The sequence below is a fragment of the Mytilus californianus genome, unplaced genomic scaffold, assembly GCF_021869535.1.
Source record: "Mytilus californianus isolate M0D057914Y unplaced genomic scaffold, xbMytCali1.0.p SCAF_12, whole genome shotgun sequence".
Taxonomy (NCBI): Eukaryota; Metazoa; Mollusca; class Bivalvia; order Mytilida; family Mytilidae; genus Mytilus; species Mytilus californianus.
The window spans coordinates 21722071-21740448 of NW_026262604.1; the positions used below are offsets into that span (position 1 = coordinate 21722071).

General features: G+C 33.8%; 2 protein-coding genes across 2 annotated transcripts; one reads left to right on the forward strand and one right to left on the reverse strand.

The window, feature by feature from the left end:
* The first annotated feature begins 237 nt into the window (after nt 1-237).
* On the forward strand, nt 238-1492 carry LOC127722339 (zinc finger protein 239-like). The gene has a single exon (XM_052229226.1). It carries the CDS (start codon nt 238-240, stop codon nt 991-993), a length of 756 nt encoding a protein of 251 aa, XP_052085186.1. The 3' UTR covers nt 994-1492.
* An 11033-nt stretch (nt 1493-12525) lies between these two features.
* LOC127722340 (uncharacterized) lies at nt 12526-17953 on the reverse strand. Its single transcript, XM_052229227.1, has 3 exons — nt 17820-17953; nt 13307-13615; nt 12526-12758 (listed from the first exon to the last, which is right to left on the reverse strand). The coding sequence occupies exons 1-3, from the start codon at nt 17881-17883 to the stop codon at nt 12526-12528; spliced, it is 606 nt and encodes a 201-aa protein (XP_052085187.1). The 5' UTR covers nt 17884-17953.
* Nucleotides 17954-18378: the final 425 nt, after the last annotated feature.

Here is an 18378-nt window from a genome sequence, read left to right on the forward strand (position 1 = left end):
AACAAGGATTTGTATAGTGACACTATACACATGCTTGCTCAAACATACAGATGCATTATATATTGTTTTATAGAGAGAATGTCAACATAGTTATATTATATACATGATATACATAATATAAGTGTAAATTGAGAAAGGTATCAAACTTTGTCAAAAGGTTTATATGTCTGTATATTTGTTTGTTCCTTACAGAGTCGTTCAAGAACTTACATATTGGAGATAAACATTATGAATAAGATGTTAGAGGGAGGAAAAGTTTTAGTCACAATCAATGGTACTCTACAGAGACAAATAAACACACAGGCTGGTAAAACACTTTATAAATGTTATGTGTGTGCTAAAGAATTCTCTCGAGATAGTCACTTAAAGGCACACATGAGAATACATACTGGTGAAAAACCTCATAAATGTGATGCTTGTGCTAAACATTTTTCTTTCAGTAGTCACTTAAAGGCACACATGAGAATACATACTGGTGAAAAACCTCATAAATGTGATGTCTGTGCTAGAGAATTTACTCAAGGTAGTACCTTAAAGAGACATATGAAAACACATACTAGAGATAAACCTCATCACTGTGATGTATGTGGTAAAGGGTTCAGTCAACCAGGTAATTTACAGATTCACATGAGAATACATACATATTATAAACCTTATGACTTTGATGGATGTAGTAAAGGGTTTAGTGATATTGGTTGTTTGCAGAAACACATCAAAACACATACAGGTGAAAAACCTCATCATGCTCATGCCTGTGATGTATGTGGTAAAGGGTTTTGGCAGCGTGGTGCTTTACAGAGACACATGAGAACACATACAGGCAATAAACCATATAACTGTGATGTATGCGGTAAAGGTTTTAGTGAGCAAGGTAATTTACAGCGTCACATGAGAATACATACAGGAGATAAACCTTATGACTGTTGTGTATGTGGTAAGGGGTTTAGTTATCGAAGTAATTTACAACGTCACATGAGAACACATACAGATTAAAAACCTCATTAGTGTGATGTATGTGGTAAAAGATTTAGTCAGTATGTGATAAACATGATAAATATCGTGAATGTGACGGACAATGTACAATGATGTATGTGGTTAGGGTTAAGTCGGCATGGTGAAGAACATGACAAATATCGTGAATGTGACGGACAATGTACAATGATGTATGTGGTTAGGGTTAAGTCGGCATGGTGAAGAACATGATAAATATCGTGAATGTGACGGAAAATGTACAATGATGTATGTGGTTAGAGTTAAGTTGGCATGGTGAAGAATATAGACACATGAGAACACAAATTTTACATGAATATGATCATGATGATATTTTGTAAATGGTATTTTTGGTTAAGATTGTGTATAAGTGCCTAACCCATTGGAGGAGGCTGTAATTAAGTGGTTGTTATTTGTTTCTATTCATATACATTGTATATAATATTTGTTTTTCGTTTTGTAATAGTCAGTATAATATAAAATCAGTATGTAAGATTTCTCATTTGAATTGTTTTACATGTCAAATATTTACATTTAGTCATGTCAGGGCAACTGAAGCTTACCATGCGGTTTTTGTTTTACTCATGGTTGAAGGTCCTACGGTGACCTATAGTTCTACAGTTGTAACACCATTTGGTCTCTGATTGAGAGTTGTCTCATGGGCAATCATACCACTTTTCTTATCTTTATGTTGGTAATTTGGATTCAATTTGAAGAGACACACAAGAACACTTCTGTAAACATGTAAAGGGTTTAGTCAAATTGATAAATCGACAATTACCTGAGACACATGACATGCATGAGAAGACTTTTGTAAAATTGACAATTTACACAGACTGAAAAAAAAAAAAACAGGAGAAAATAGTCCTCGTAAATATTTAAACAAAATAGTTCCTACGCCTAGCTGTAACTTTGTCAGTCAGTAAAATCGTTGTGTAATTTTGATGTGAGTTGATAATAGGCTTAAGGATATGAGATCACTATAGTACTTGTAAAACATTTCTTAAAATTTAAAATTAAGATACTATCAGGACATATTTGATATTTGACCTGCTGTTTAGACCAGAAGTACCTGTTTTACACTTATAAACTTCCGGGAATCAGTGCGCTCTTATCATGCTAATATATGAAATCAAAAGTAACTATGTTGATTTTTTCCGCACATGTCAAGGAAAGATAAAGCTTTGACATGACATGAATCTTTGAACATGAGACAAATTAAATAGCTATGAATGCTCGAACTTACTGAATTTTAGCTCATCTGGACCGAAGGGCCAAGTGAGCTATTCTCATCACTTGGCGTCCGTCGTCGTCGTCCGTCGTCGTTAGCTTTTACAAAAATCTTCTCCTCTGAAACCACTGGGCCAAATTTGACCCTGCCAACCAACCAAGATGGGCATCATGGCTAAAAATAGAACATGGGGGGTGAAATGTAGATTTTGGCTTATATCTCTGAAACCAAAGCATTTAGAGTAAATCTGACAGTGGGTAAAACTGATTATCAGGCCAAGATCTATCTGCCCTAAAATTTTCAGACAAATCTGACAACCAGTTGTGGGGTTGCTGCCCCTGAATTGGTAATTTTAAGGAAATTTTGCAGTTTTTGGTTATTATCTTGAATATTATTATAGATAGAGATAAACTGTAAACAGCAATAATGTTCAGCCAAGTAAGATCTACAAATAAGTCAACATGACCAAAATTGTCAGTCGACCCCTTTAGGAGTTATTGCCCTTTAGATCAATTTTTAACATTTTTTTGTAAATTTTTGTAATCTTGTACAAAAATCTTCTTCTCTAAAACAACAGAGACCAATTCAACCATACTTGGCCATAATCATTGTAAGGGTATCTAGTTTAAAAAATTTATCCGAAGACCCCGCCTTCCAACCATCATAGAAAAATAGAACATAGGGGTAAAATGCAGTTTTTATACGACCGCAAAAATTAAAAAAATTTTGGTCGTATATTGGTATGTCGTCGGCGGCGTCGTCGTCGTCGTCGTCGTCGTCGTCGTCAGCGTCGTCCGAAGACGGATTGTTTCCGGATAATAACTTTTGAATAAGTAAAAAGAAATCAATAAAATTTTAACACAATGTTTATAACCACAAAAGGAAGCTTGGGATTGATTTTGGGGGTTATGGTCCCAAATATTTAGGAATTAGGGGCCCAAAGGGGCCAACAACAGCATTTATCTAGTTTCAGGACAAAAAGTTGTGTATTAGTATTTCAATTGTTCTGATATTGTACCACAATGTTTAATACCATAAGTTGAAGGTTGGGATTTATTTTAAGGGGTTATTGGGCAAACAGTCTAGGAATTAAGGGCCAAAAAGGGGCCAAAAACAAGCATTTTTCTAGTTTCAAGACAATAACTTGTGTGTAACTGTATGGATCTCTTTGACATTGTACGACAAGATTCCTTATAACACAGGCAAGGCTGGGAATTAGTTTGGGGTTAATTTTCCCGAATATGTAGGAATAAGGGGCCAAAAAGGGCCAAAAAGAAGCATTTTTCTAGTTTACAGACAATAACTTGTGTTTAAGTGTATGGATCTCTATAAATTTTTATAAGAAGGTTCAATACCACTAAAGGAAGATTGGGATTGATTCTGGGGGTTATGGTCCCAATAGTTTAGGAATTAGGTGCCAAAAAGGGGCCCCAAATAATCATTTTTGTAGTTTTCAAACAATAACTTATGTTTAAGTGTATGAATCTCTCTGAAATTAAACCACAAGTTTCCATACCATGAAGGGATGGTTAGTTTTGACTTTGGGGGTTATGGCTCAAAATTTTTCGGAATTGGGGGCAAAAAAGGGGAAAAACTAGGTATTTCTGGTCAATGGACAATTTAAAAGAAGTGTAAGGGAGGTAATTCTAAAACATTTAACATACAATGTTGGGTATGTTCGGATTTACCTCCCTTACACTACTTGTATATTATGTATAAAGAAATGTCAGGTTTTGGACTAATTGCAAAAAAAAGGGCGTTGGTAGTTGTTTTCAATTTCTTTTTTTTTCAAATTTCTCAAATTCTAAATTTTTGAAAAGCTAAAAGAAGAAATCTTGAATTGCACAATAGATTTGTAAGATCTTGACATTTGTTTTGTGTCATAAACTCATATTATGTCAAAAATTTGATCGCAATCCAAATTCAGAGCTGTATCAAGCTTGAATGTTGTGTCCATACTTGCTCCAACTGTTCAGGGGTTCGACTTCTGCGGTCGTATAAAGCTGCGCCCTGCAGAGCACCTGGTTGGTTTATATCTCTGAAACTAAAGCATTTAGAGCAAACCTGACAGGTGGCAAAAATGTTCATCAGATTTAGATTTGTCTGCCCTGAAATTTTCAGACGAATCCGACATCCCGGTTGTTGGGTTGCTGCCCCTGAGTTAGTAATTTTACAGAAATTTTGCAGTTTTTTTGTTATTATCTTAGATATAATTATAATATCTACTGTTAATTATGATTTTAACCTTATTTTACATGATTTCCAAAACATCAGTAAATACAGATGAGCGACACAGGCTCTTGAGAGCCTCTAGTTCATAGAAAGAAATGGAGCTATGTAGTCGTGGTTTTATTCCATAGAGGGTCAAAGAAATAATCACATACGCATTACAATTATAGAACGACAAAACTGTTTTATTATGCACACTATTGGAGTTCCACACAATCTAGACAAATAAATCATCATGACATTTTCATGAAATCAAATATTAAACACACAAGACAGCACATTACATCCCCCTGTTCTTGATTCCATAGAGGGCGTGTTCAATAAAGGAGCCATAATACCTCACTGGCTGACTAAAAGTTCGTTTTATTGTCTACAAATGATGAAGTTTTTTGTTGTTTTTGTTTCACTTAGTTGCAGAATGCAAACCTTAGGAATTACAATCCAGCGGCGGTGTAATCTATTTGTATAAAGCTTTATTTTTCAGATAGAAGAAGGTCTGGAGGGTTCATAGATATAAAAGATGTGATATGAGTGCAAATGAGACAACTCTTCTTCGAAGACACAATTTGTAAAAGTAACCCATTATAGGTCAAAGTAGAGCCTTCAATTCGGATCCTTGGCTCACACATAACAGCAAGCAAGAAAGGGCTCCCAAAAGACTAGTGTTAAACCATTCAAACATGAAAACAAACGGTCTAATCTATATAAACAACGAGAAATGAGAAACATTTGTCAACAAAAGACAACCTATGAATATAAGGTTCCTGACTTTGACTGACTGACATTGAAGATGCCTTATTTTGCGAAGTTTCCATCTGTCATTTATCCATGACCTCATTTTCATGGCACATGTTCACACTGAACGGAGTTTGATATGAATAAGTAATAAAAAAATCATTAATGAGGGGCCTAATGTTATTGGTGTACCCTGTAACGAGTTGCGAAATTGCTAGTGTATAAAAAACAGGGTATATTCGCTTCTCGTTGTGGTATTGTTTTGAATATATTCATGTTTATATATTTGGCACTGGGAGGAAAGAATACGATATCAAACTATGGTAACAGATATTCCTGTGGTATTGTGAGCAGAGGGGGCAGGGGCCCGCACCACCTTATGAAGCACATAACGTCCATTATAGTTTATCCTCTGCCTTTTTCAAAATTCTGGATCCGCTGCTGGTGTGATCTAGCACATGAAAGATCCGATAGGCGTGTCGGACTTGTAAACAGCAGGGTTCATATTAATATCATAAAATCATGTCCCCGTCCTTCATGTAATATTCGCAACTAGACATCAACGTCGGTCATGAGTGATATAGCCTTTGTCAAATTTTAACATGAATTTCACGTGAACTTTAAAAAAGAAAGAGGTATTTTTTCACGATTTTAATTAAATTTGAAAGTTTAGATGTTATAACAATTACTTTACTTTAAAAATTCACGTGATAATCACATGAACTGATTTCACATGAAAACCACGTATAAGCGCGTTTGAGGTGAAACTCACGTGAAATTGATGTGAGTGGAATTTGCGTGTAGTCAAATTCTTCCTATTTTTATTATACTCTACGTTTTGCTGACAAGTAACATTTTGTGATATTGATTCCTAATAATATGGCTTTTTAACTATTTAGAGCTGATTATGATCCTTAATTAGCTTTCTCTTCTCTCTTTAAATTGTCAGAATAAGGGGGCGACCATTTGATATTCTGGAGGGGGGGAGGCAGGAGGATTTTGAAAATAAATAACTCAGCCTTGAAAATCACAAAAATAAATAGTTTGTTCTGTGGTAATTTGAAAATAAATAATCTGACTATTGAAAATAAGTAACTCGGCAGGTCTTTTATGCCATTTTATAAATGCTATTCAAAAGTATGAGATGACACCAGATTCTTCATAAAACTCATCTTTTTAAAAAAAAAATTCGGGAAACACTTCCCAAATCTATTAATTATAAAGAATAAATATTATTCAAATGTCTGAAAATAGGTTTCATTTAACTTTATTATTATATTGTCTCTGTAACACTTACCTCACTTTTATTACAGGGCCGTAACTACATTGAGGCAATTTGCCTCATGTAGAAAATTTCAAAACCAAAAACTTGTCTCCATATAAAATTGTTTTCATTGCGAGTGTCTTGCAAGAAGAAAGTTCTGTTCTCGGACGTAGCCCCTGTTTTTTCGTGGTCCATGTTTCTTATTTATTTTTAATTTTCAGTGTTATTTGTCTTATTGCTTGTCGCTTCTTGTTTTATCTGTTCCCGGGTTTGTCTTTTGTTCATTGTTCATCTGTTTTCTCTTAGTGTTGCATTTCATTTGTAATTTAGTTATTTTGTTTTAAACTTGATCATGAGTTTTATTTTATTTAAGACTTTTTAGCTAACTTTTACAACTTAACTAGTACTTTAAATTGTATCCCAGTTAGGAGCTAAATCAAGTTGTAATTGAAATGTGTTATAAAAACTTACTTGACATAGTTATATCTATGATATTCAGCCCCCTCTTGACTTAATTTGAAAAAAAAAAAAAAAAACATATAATTTACAGGTATAAAAGATTAAAATTCTGCAAGCCGAAACACCAAAAAAAAAATAAAAAAAAACAGCAGCCACATACTTAACTATCTGAATTACATTTTTGCTTTATCCTACATATTTGTCTTTTGATGTTGTCCCTAAAACTTACACTGTATCTATACATTTCGCTTTGAGACCAAAATATTGTCAAAAAATTATTAAAACAGAACGCGTTTTCAGATTAAGAAAGGGTCTGGGAAACGCCCAGAATAGCATGATTTTGCATCATTTGTTCGATAGCTTCTTGGGGCCTTCAGCGGCTCCCAATCCCTTCGTAATTTTTTTAGCCTCGCTCCGCTCGGCATAAAAATGTTTGGCAATACTTTTAAAAGAGGCTAGTTACAGCCAAAATTTAATACCATGTATGTATGCAATACATGTATACATGGCAAATGCAGTTGGGAATTCAGAAGATTCATTTCTGCAGAGGATGATGATTAACATGATTAATTCTGATTGAATGGTACATAATGACTCGCCTATACATGTATTATTTTAGTGAATTTAAAAATTGTATGTTTTCAAATATTATAAATATAGTTGTGAAAATAAATAATCAGTCCCTTGTTTTAATGAAAATGAAAAATCTTGCTTCAACAGTGCAGAAAATAAATAATCTGTCCTCTTAGTTTTCAAAAAATAAATAACCGATCCTAAACAAATCCTCCTGCCACCCCCCCCCCCCCCTCCCCCCCCCCCCCCCCCCCTAGAATATCATATGGTCGTCCCCTAAGGTCGAGTGGTACCTGTTCTGAGAAGCATGTGACGAGTTCAAAATTGTTAAAAACACATTTATCCTTCAACTATTCATTTGAAGTTTTTGTAGAACAAAGTTATATCATATTTACGCTTGAAAAACACTTTATTTCGAAATAACTATCGTATTCACATAGAAATCCATGTAAACATAGCCGATAAATTGAACGGAGAGTAGTTAATAACTACGGTTTTTTTTTACTGTACGGGGAATAGAATCATTGCGACAATGCTTACTGATATGAAATATAAACTAAGTAGCTTGTAATCGCAACAACTTGAGGACACATCATTAGTGCATCAATTCTTTTGGATGTGAAATATAAAGTAGCTTCAAAGATGTGTTTTTCTTTTATTTTTTTGTTACTTCGGGGTAACTATATCCGGTGGTGGTACAACAGAATGATCATTGTGACAATGGACTATTTGAGACTTTTTGATCTTTTAAATAAACTAATGTGAATGTCATTTATGGCTAAAGGCTATGAAATGTCATTTTGATTAGAGTATTGCTACAAATTTGTCAAATCATTGAGTAATGTCTGTTTTCAATATATTATAACAGTTTAACTATTGGTTGTGAATATAGAACATACAGACACATACAGATATATATATATAGATATATTAGGCAGGTAGGAGTCATAATTGTTACCGTTACAGTTTAACCGAATCTTCCTCCAATTAAGGAATACCTCATAATGTAATGCTGATTTTGTCCATTGTTAAGTTATTTAGGTTTGAATTTAAAAATGAGTAAACGTGAATGTGTTGTTCCCACATTGATGTCTTCACGACTTAACTGTTTTTTTTTGTTTTTTTTTTGTACCATTAGAAGATTAGGGACTCATCAAGCACTATATATATATAGAAGACCCCTTTGTCACATAATTCAAATAATATTCATTATATAAATTTTTGTCGAGCTTGCGACATTTTTATCACAAAAGCGAGTCATACCGATCTTATAGATTCCGGCGTTGGTGTCATTAAGAGTCAGTCTGTGGTTGAAGTTTAAATGACTTTATAAAACCTTCATGGAAATTTATGAAATTTAGACAGACGCTTGTTTGAGAATAAAATACAGTATCCAGAGAACGAGAATATAAAATTTCAGACGAGTTTTCACTCTAAAGTCGATCTTCAAACAAAAGAGAATATTGGGCAATTAAAAAATAAGTGGGAATCTTCCTCAATATTCAGATCTAGAAGGACATGTTCTTTTTTTGTTTGTTCCAAGTGCATATCTACAAAACTTAGTTTGATTTAATTGAGGGCGGACTCTTTAATATATATGTATATTATTTTTTTCTATAAAGGGGGGGGGGGCAATAGGGGGTCCGTTAACATGTTAACAACACCTCGATTTTGGCAAAAACAGTTAACAACAAATTTTAAATGCTGATAACAGTTAACACCAACTTTAATCTACCCTTTTTTCCAAAATCAAACCTAAAGCTATGAAAAGGGGGAAATGCACACCTTCAATGAGTTCAGAACCACTGTACAAAGTCGCAGAAATGCCAAGCTCTAAGGAATCTTTCATAAAGCTGATCAAGTTTCAGATTACAGCAAACTTGGGTAATCGTGCGATGTAGGAAAGTGTGACAAACAGATGGACAGAGTGATTACAACCAATTTTAAAGCTTAAGCAACTTTTAAATCCTGAACCTGAGCTTTTGACAGAAGTTGGTGACTTTAAATGTATAAAGTAATCTTTAGAATTTCGAAAATGAGGTCCATGTCCATCAAAAGTTACATTTCCATTATAACTATGTTTTTATGTTTATATTTGTAGTTCTTCACTTTCTGTATATGTTTAGTTTATATTTGTGTTTGCTTGACCCATATGGGTGTATTTGTGTTTGCTTGACCCATATGGGTGTATTTGTGTTTACTTGACCCATATGGGTGTATTTGTGTTTGCTTGACCCATATGGGTGTATTTGTGTTTGCTTGACCCATATGGGTGTATTTGTGTTTACTTGACCCATATGGGTGTATTTGTGTTTGCTTGACCCATATGGGTGTATTTGTGTTTACTTGACCCATATGGGTGTATTTGTGTTTGCTTGACCCATATGGGTGTAATTGACATAGATAAAGATTCTACCACACTACTACGATTATCACGCTATGTAATCGCTGCATCAAGTTAAATTTTAGATGAATCTAAAAATCATGTTGTTGATGATGCTATGACGTCATAAACATGTCTAAAATGAGATTGTCCAACTCAAATGCACACCATGCAAGACGTTTGGAGCCCTCATGCAACAATGTAAGAAAAAATTTACAAAATATAGATACTAATGATACTGATGATTGACAGTCTGGTGTATCATAAAATTGAGAATGGAAAGAGACAACAAACCGACCAAAGAGCAGAAAATAGCCGATGGCCACCAATGGGTCTTCAACACATCGAGAAAATCCTGCACCCGTAGGCGGGCTTTAGTTAGCTCCTAAACAAAAATGTGTACTAGCTCAGTGAAAATGGACGTCATACTAAACTCCAAATTTTATAAATGAACTAAAATTAAAAATCATACAAGACTAACTAACAGAGGCTCCTGACCTGGGACATGCGCACAAATGTGGTGGGGTTAAACATGTTTAGAGAGATCTCAGCACTTCCCCTATACCTCTAGCCAATGTAGAAAAAACAAACACACAGCAATACGCACAGTAAAACTCAGTTTAAAAGAAGTCCGAGTCCGATGTCAGAAGAGGTAACAAATTAAAGAAACTTAGCAAAATGACAATGATACATAAATTAGCAAAGGATTACTAGCAGTGTATGCCTGACATGCCAGCTCCAGACCTCAATTAAACTGATTGAACGATTTGGTCTTCGTCATATCAAAATCAAGCACAATCCCTCCCATTAGAGGTTTAGTTTGATACCATCATAAAATATATGAGAAGAACATAACCCGTATCATGCCAACAACTGGTTTTAGAATAAATTTGTTTATTTCCGATGCAAAGACCATATGAGTAATCAATATTAAAACCAAAATATACAATCTTTCATGACCTGACAACAGTATCGTAACTATATTCCGTCTGAATAAATCTGTTTAAAGGTTTGGTTAGCTACTTAGGTGAATGCAAACATTTTTGTTTTGCTTTGTGAAGAATATTACCATAAAAGATTGGATGTGAAATACCTGAACGTATAAGATGTCTGCATGTTGATTTATATTTACGAATGATGTCCTTGTACCGATGATACAATTTAGTAAATGTTTGGCTAGTTTGTGATATCGAAAACCCTGGTGTAATAATTGTTCAGTTATACAGAGATTCCTTTCGTTAAAATCAAATACGTTGTTACATACACGAGCGATATGACAAGGAAACGTTACCATCTAAAAATGGATATTTAACAATAGGAAATGAAAAATTGTCTCTTTTATCCGACATTTTTATATTAAGCTTACCGTTAATGATATAGATATCAAGATCCAGGAAAGGGCAGTGTTTATTGTAAGTATTAGCTTCATTTAAAGTCAGTTCAGCCGGATAAATCTCTTTAGTGTACATACTGAAGTCGTCATTGAGAGCAAATATATCATCCAAATATCTCAAAGTGTTATTACATTATGAGATGTTGTTTCGATGGGTCTTTGCTGATTTTAGTCAAAAATTGTAACTCATAACAATAAAAAAAACAGGTCCGCATTAAGTGGTGAACATTTAGTACCCGATGGAAATCCGATAACTGGACGAAATACGGAATCCCCATAGCGAACAAAAATGTTATCTAGTAAAAATTCAAGGGCAATTAAAGTATCAAAGCAGGTCCAATTGACAAATATCTTTTGTTTGTTGTTACTAAAAAATGACCTAAAACTGTTTGGACATATATATATTCGCATTCTGACTTTTTAAATGCCCATTTAATTAGGTGTGTGATTTTTTTCTAAATAAGAATATGAGGCAAAATGGTATATAGGGTAGAAAAATGAAAACTTTGAATAGATTCGAAATCACCAATATAAGCATGCAAATTATCAAGTATTCAAACGAAATTTTTGACACTCCAAAAGTAATTAATTCCACTATGACCTTATTGGAACAATTTATTACCAGGTTTTTGATTGTACCAAGTGTACTAGTAAGTAGAATAGACAGTTTAGTAGTGGGACAATGCTTTCAAGACGAAATAAATCTATATTTGCAAGGTGTTTTGTGCAGCGTCGAAAGGCAGTACATTGTGGAAACTTTCATTGTATTTGGTTCTGCTTGTAAAGAAGAAGCTACTAGTTTATGTTTGTTACAGATGTCATTTTCTGAAAATGGAGTCAGTTGGAATGTTGGTGAATTCGTGATTTCATTTGCAGAACCTCAATGTAAAATTTACGTCAAACAATAATGAAACTATTAGCAGCCACATCAGCCGGGACAAAAACCAAATTCCTTGGCGAGTTCTTTTAGCTTATGTTTGATACGAGAAATAGGGTTAGTTGTTGTGTGAATATCTATTAACGCATTTAGAAAGGCATATTTAATTAAAATTTGATTTGCATGTTCAAGGGGCCAAAAAGGTAGCTTTATCACACGTCCTCCTTTAATTAACATGTGGCGTATCAAACAAATTAATGACAAATATTAGAGACCATTTCTAATCATAGGAAAAGAAACTCATCTATCCTAGCATGGCAATATCGATTCAATCCTGCCAAGTTGATATGACGATCGTCTAAGTTGTGTATGTATCAACGAGATTAATACTTTAAAATCTGACAAATTTATAGCTACCTGGAAACAGGATAGTTAACTGGTCATTCGTACATTTCCAGTAACTAAATTGTAGATTGCTCTTGTGAGTATTCAAATGCGTTGACAGTGTTGGTTCCGGAACTTTTCTCGTGAAATACAATCGAACTGATTCAGTGGCTATTGTCTGACAAAGGAGATAGTATCGAAGAAAGTTGCGTTCCTCTTTCGGCAATGAAATAACTGGATCTGAAAAGGTATATTTTTTACATTAAGGGAATTTTGTTAAACAATGGATCAACGGGTGGGTTAAATCATGTCTGTATAAAACATTTAACAAAAACAAAGAAGGTAAGAGTAAACACCGATTAACCTAGACGTGAAAGAGGTTAAGAAGACATTCACTCCATACTGATGAAATGAGGAGGTCCGGTCGTTCTTTATCTTCTATGAGGTTCTGGATAAAGGAGGTCTTCTTTTCTGTATTCTTTACTCTTGTTCGCATTTTTCTCTATTCTTTTTTGCCAATTATTCTCTGTTCTTTATACCTTAGCTATCAATTATTGTTGACAAGTTTATGCCATGCTTGCCTATTATTTTTTCTTGGACTGATTGTTATCTATTTTGTAAACCCCATCCAGACCCTTATGAATGTACCACCTGACATTAATTAAAAAGTTATTTTCAATCAAAATCTGGTTTAGAAAAAGAATTGGAAAATAATTACAAATACATAATAAAACTGTAATATTTAAACTGTTTGTTTTTCATTCAATATATACGTGTTAATATCTTACCACCAAAAACATTCAGAAGAACTTTTGGCCCGGTAACAGTTCCAGTGACTGTAGTAACAGATAAATGGTAAACACCGTCGTCTGCTTTGTCTACATCGTGTATAACCAGTTCTGGTATCGGCATAGAACAAGAACTTCCGGAATATTTGATAGAATCTGTTCGGAGGTTGATTGATTTGTTACCTTCCACCTTGTGCCATTTTATGAACGATTCCGGAGACGAGGTCGTCACGTTAGCTGATAATTTGGTACTTCCTCCTATTCCGATAAGAACCTTTTCTTTTGGATATTGGTCTATACAAACACCATCTTCAAATACAAAATAGTGAAACATGGTTTTTGTTTAATAAAGTATACAATTAAAATGCAAATGGGACTTTCATAGATCAGTTGCAGGAAGAAAACAAGATCAATAACGTTTGTTAAAGTCTAGTGTTAATTAATTTTGCGATTAAAATTTATGTCATAAATCGTCAATAGACGCATAACACCGCGACAAAACATAACTAGATGCTCTAAAGAGCCAGTGTCACTCGCCTAAATCAATGTGGATCTTCAATATAGTGACTCCAACATTGTAGAGTAGAGCATAATTCATAGCTTAAATCTCTTTTTGGTTATTATGTCTTGCTGATAATTTTAAATCCCCATTTTTTTCCAATTACTATAGTTTTAGGCAAAAAAGTACAAAATAATTGTTAACGCGGTCATTTAAAATTATTAATACTTCTAAAAGGAGTCTACTGACAAGTTCGGTTTGGTTCGGCCTATTGGTATTCTTGTCTTGGTGATAAATTTTGTTGTTTACAGTTTTCGTTATCCATCAAAGTTTTTCTAATGGTAAAAACCATCATTAAAGGGAAATAACTCCTATAAAGAGTTAACTGACAATTTAGTAAATCTTGACATTTAGTTGGTCTTGTCCTGCAGACTAAATAACAGGCAAATACGAAACATCATTGGTATTAAGGTCATTCGCAGTCATTTTATTGTCGAGCCTTCGACTTTAGTCGAAAAAGCGAGACATAGCGATCCTACATTCCGTCGGCGTCGTCGTCGTCGTCGTCGTCGTCGGCGGCGTCCACAAATATTCACTCTGTGGTTAAAGTTTTTGAAATTTTAATAACTTTCTTAAACTATTCTGGATTTCTACCAAACTTGGACAGAAGCTTGTTTATGATCATAAGATAGTATCCAGAAGTAAATTTTGTAAAAATAAAATTCCATTTTTTCCGTATTTTACTTATAAATGGACTTAGTTTTTCTGCCGGGAAATATTACATTCACTCTGTGGTTAAAGTTTTTAAAATTTTAATAACTTTCCTATACTATTTTTGATTTGTACCAAACTTGGACAGAAGCTTGTTTATGATCATAAGATAGTATCTAGAAGTAAATTTTGTAAAAATATAAATCCATTTTTTCCTGATTTTACTTTTTTAAAAATGGACTTAGATTTTCTGCCAGGAAACAACACATTCACTCTGTGGTTAAAGTTTTTAAAATTTTAATAACTTTCCTATACTATTTTTGATTTGTACCAAACTTGGACAGAAGCTTGTTTATGATCAAAAGCTAGTATCTAGAAGGAAATTTTGTAAAAAAATAAATCCATTTTTTCCATATTTTACTTTTAAATGGACTTAGATTTTCTGCCAGGAAACAACATATTCACTCTGTGGTTAAAGTTTTTAAAATTTTAATAACTTTCTTATACTATTTTGGATTTGTACCAAACTTGGACAGAAGCTTGTTTATGATCAAATGCTAGTATCTAGAAGGAAATTTTGTTTTCTTCCAGTTAACATTACATTCAGTCTGCAGTTAAAGTTTTTAAACATTTATTAGATTCATAAACTATCCTGGATTTTTACCAAACTTGGACAGAAGCTTCTTTCAATCAAAAGATAGTATCAAGAGGAATATTTTTATTGATTAACTTCCTCATTTTTGTTGAGCCTGCGATTAACAGAAAAAGTAGGCGAGACACTGGGTTCCGCGGAACCCTTACGAATTTTACTATAAGGAGTTGACAGACATTTTGGGCTATGTAGACTTATATGTCGATCTTGTTTTGCTGATCATTTTTGCTATTTAAATTTCATCCCATCCATTTATTATAGCTCTCAAGATAATAGGCAAAATCACAAAGTACTGGCTAACATGGTCATTTAAGGACAATAACTCCAAAAGGAGTTGAAAACCAATTTTGGAAATTTTAATCATCTCATTGAACACAGTTCAAGTATCTATCATATTTATTTTTTCATTACAGATGCATGCGTTAAATCAGTTGCAGAAAAGAAATTTGCAATCACGATGTTCAAAAACCATTTATTAAAATAAGAAATCTTATGTTTCATAGATAGTATTAAAGTGTAGTGTAAAGAGTTGAGAGATCATAACTGTCAACCGAATTGAAAGGATCATCAAAAGCACGTTATCTATCTATAACATCCAAAAAAGTTTCTACAATCCAAAAATAATTCCATTATTTTCATACATTTTATTACAAAAATTGATAACATGATTTTTTTTTTCGTTGCGAGTACTTGAAAGTTGTTTTTTTATTCCTTGAAATAGGCGTATTACACTCCCTTTTATGAATTCCATTTTTTTTTTTCGAAATATGATTTGCGAATATCCATTATATTGTAGGATTTTTTTTAACCACGTTTTTCCATAAAAGACTGACAATTGTGCTGGAACGTCTAATTGTATTTAACACCTCTATACTTTCAGATCTTACTTTGAATGCTGCAGCGACTGTTTGTTTCTTGCCTTTTAGTATTGTCTGGTGTATATCAAGGGATTTAATGTTTTGCAGTGTCAAAATGAGCTAGAGGCCTTGTCCGTATACCATTAATACTGGTCTTCGGGATTTCACTGGTTTCTGGTCATATTCTTGAGTTAGAGTATTGTCTCTGTAATGATGGTGGGAAACATGCCTGCTGTCCACTTCTTCGAATGCATTTTGAATTTGGACGTACCTATCTATGGTGGGAAAATCCCTATCGGTGAAATACTAATAAACCTGCGGGACCCATATGGGAAGAATTCTTTCTCTTACATCTGTCTGGCGATCTCTCATCCTATATCACATTATTAATTGGATCTCCTGTATTAAATGGTAGGGACCATCTACTGCGAGGAGTACCCTGTCCGCTTAAATTGATGATGCTATTCCTAAACACATTCGCTACTTTGGTCCAATGCACAATATATATTCAATAATTGAATTTGATTAAATGTTAGCATTTAATGTCATGGCTATCCGTTGATGATCAATACTTGGCAGATCTCTGTCACATCCGTATAACCTCTGCCCTCCGTTATATCTATGTGTTCATGCAGCTATGCAATGGTCTACCCAGCAGGCACAACAACGTTGATTAAATATTGAATAAACGTCAGATTTCAACGTTGAGTCAATGATGAAAAGTAGTGTTCGATTGAAATTTAACAAAAAAACATATAGATTTGGGTAGACAAATATGCTAGAGCACATTTAAAAGAAATGGTGACATGTTAACTTAATGTATATGCTATAATACCACTGTATTCCGTTTGAATGGTTGCATACTGCGAGACAGTTAAAAAAAAACAGATGGAAGCCACAAAATTATTACTTAAAATAATCCAAAACTAATCAGAGCGCTCCTATTCAGCATAAAAAATATGTAAAATCAAATTACAGAATATTGTTTTCCTCTGCAACCAAGTTTTACGATGTCATACATTCAGTATATTTCGACATTTTGATGCGGTCCCTATATTCTTGTAGTCAGTGTAGGTATCGGTGTCGGTGAAAGTGTCTATGAAGACGACTTTTCGAAATTGTCTTATACTAACCCTCCTAATACCACATTTATAGTATGCATAACCTCCGTCGAATAGAAAAAGACGGGGTCTACTCTCCAAGGCTTATCTCACTAAAGCGGTAATTTGTGCTATAAATGACGAACAGGTTGTATTCTGTAAATATCTCTAGCATTATTAAACAGATTTAAATTCTTTATCTGGGATAACTTTTTTTTTGTCACTTGAATCAAATCTTTATAATTGGTAGCATTTAATGTACTCTTTAAGGGCCATTACTCCTATAAAGAGACACCAAATAGTTTCGATTATTTAACACTTTTGTAAATCCAGTATTGTTGAAAAATTTTCCTGATTTCATCAATTATTTCAATTCACCCTAATGTTTATTTTAAGCAATGGTGGCCATGTTGGCTGATAAGCCGGAACGAAACAACTCAAATTTTATGCAAGATTCCCTTAGGATTATTCAATCTAAGTTTGATTTAAATTGGTCTATTGTCTTCCAAGATTTTTTTTTACGTTTAAGACGACGGTCTGGTTAGACAAAGGGCAATGACGAAGACGGACTGCAAGTGATGGAAATAGCTCACATTGCCAAGAGGGCTAAACCAATACTACGAGAATACTGAATTGGAACATGAATCCTATACAAAATGGGTCATAAACGATTCCGAAACAATAAAAATCTTACGTTTTCCATCTATCCCATTCCACCAATGTTTCACATGCTGCCACGCCTTTCCTATAAATGACATGATTATGTTCTATCGTCATCTGTCCCGCGTATACACCTTGTAATTTTGAGGCAATCTTCAGCTAGAACTCTAAAATTAAAACAAATTGATACGAATTAGATCTTGCATCACACAACCGGTCCTAATTATTTTCAGAAAGTCCCGACGGATACGACCATGAACCACTCTTTGTATGTCTATGCTTACGTTACGAGAAAAAAATTAACTAGTTATAAGATTATAAAGTTGTCTAAAAAAAGTAAAATCACAAAAATACTGAACTCCGAGGAAAATTCTAAAAAGGAAAGTCCCTAATCAAACGGCAAAACCAAAAGCTCAAACACATCAAACGATTGGATAAAATATAAAATATACTTAACAATGAATCTTTAACGATATTGGACCAAAAAGATACCATGCACCTTTAGTCATCTAGGTTGCCAATTTCTTTGTTTTTTACTGAATTCTAAGGTCCAAGGACCCGAGCAAGTCCTCAAAATTCGCTGAAAGTTATGG

Coding starts and splice junctions, on each gene's coding strand:
- LOC127722339 (XM_052229226.1), top strand. CDS start 238: ATGTTAGAGGGAGGAAAAGTTTTAGTCACAATCAATGGTACTCTACAG.
- LOC127722340 (XM_052229227.1), bottom strand. CDS start 17,883: ATGTCATTTATAGGAAAGGCGTGGCAGCATGTGAAACATTGGTGGAAT. Junction 13,616..17,819: donor GAATGGGATAGATGGAAAAC/GTAAGATTTTTA, acceptor TTGTATTTGAAG/ATGGTGTTTGTATAGACCAA. Junction 12,759..13,306: donor TCTTCTGAATGTTTTTGGTG/GTAAGATATTAA, acceptor ATACCTTTTCAG/ATCCAGTTATTTCATTGCCG.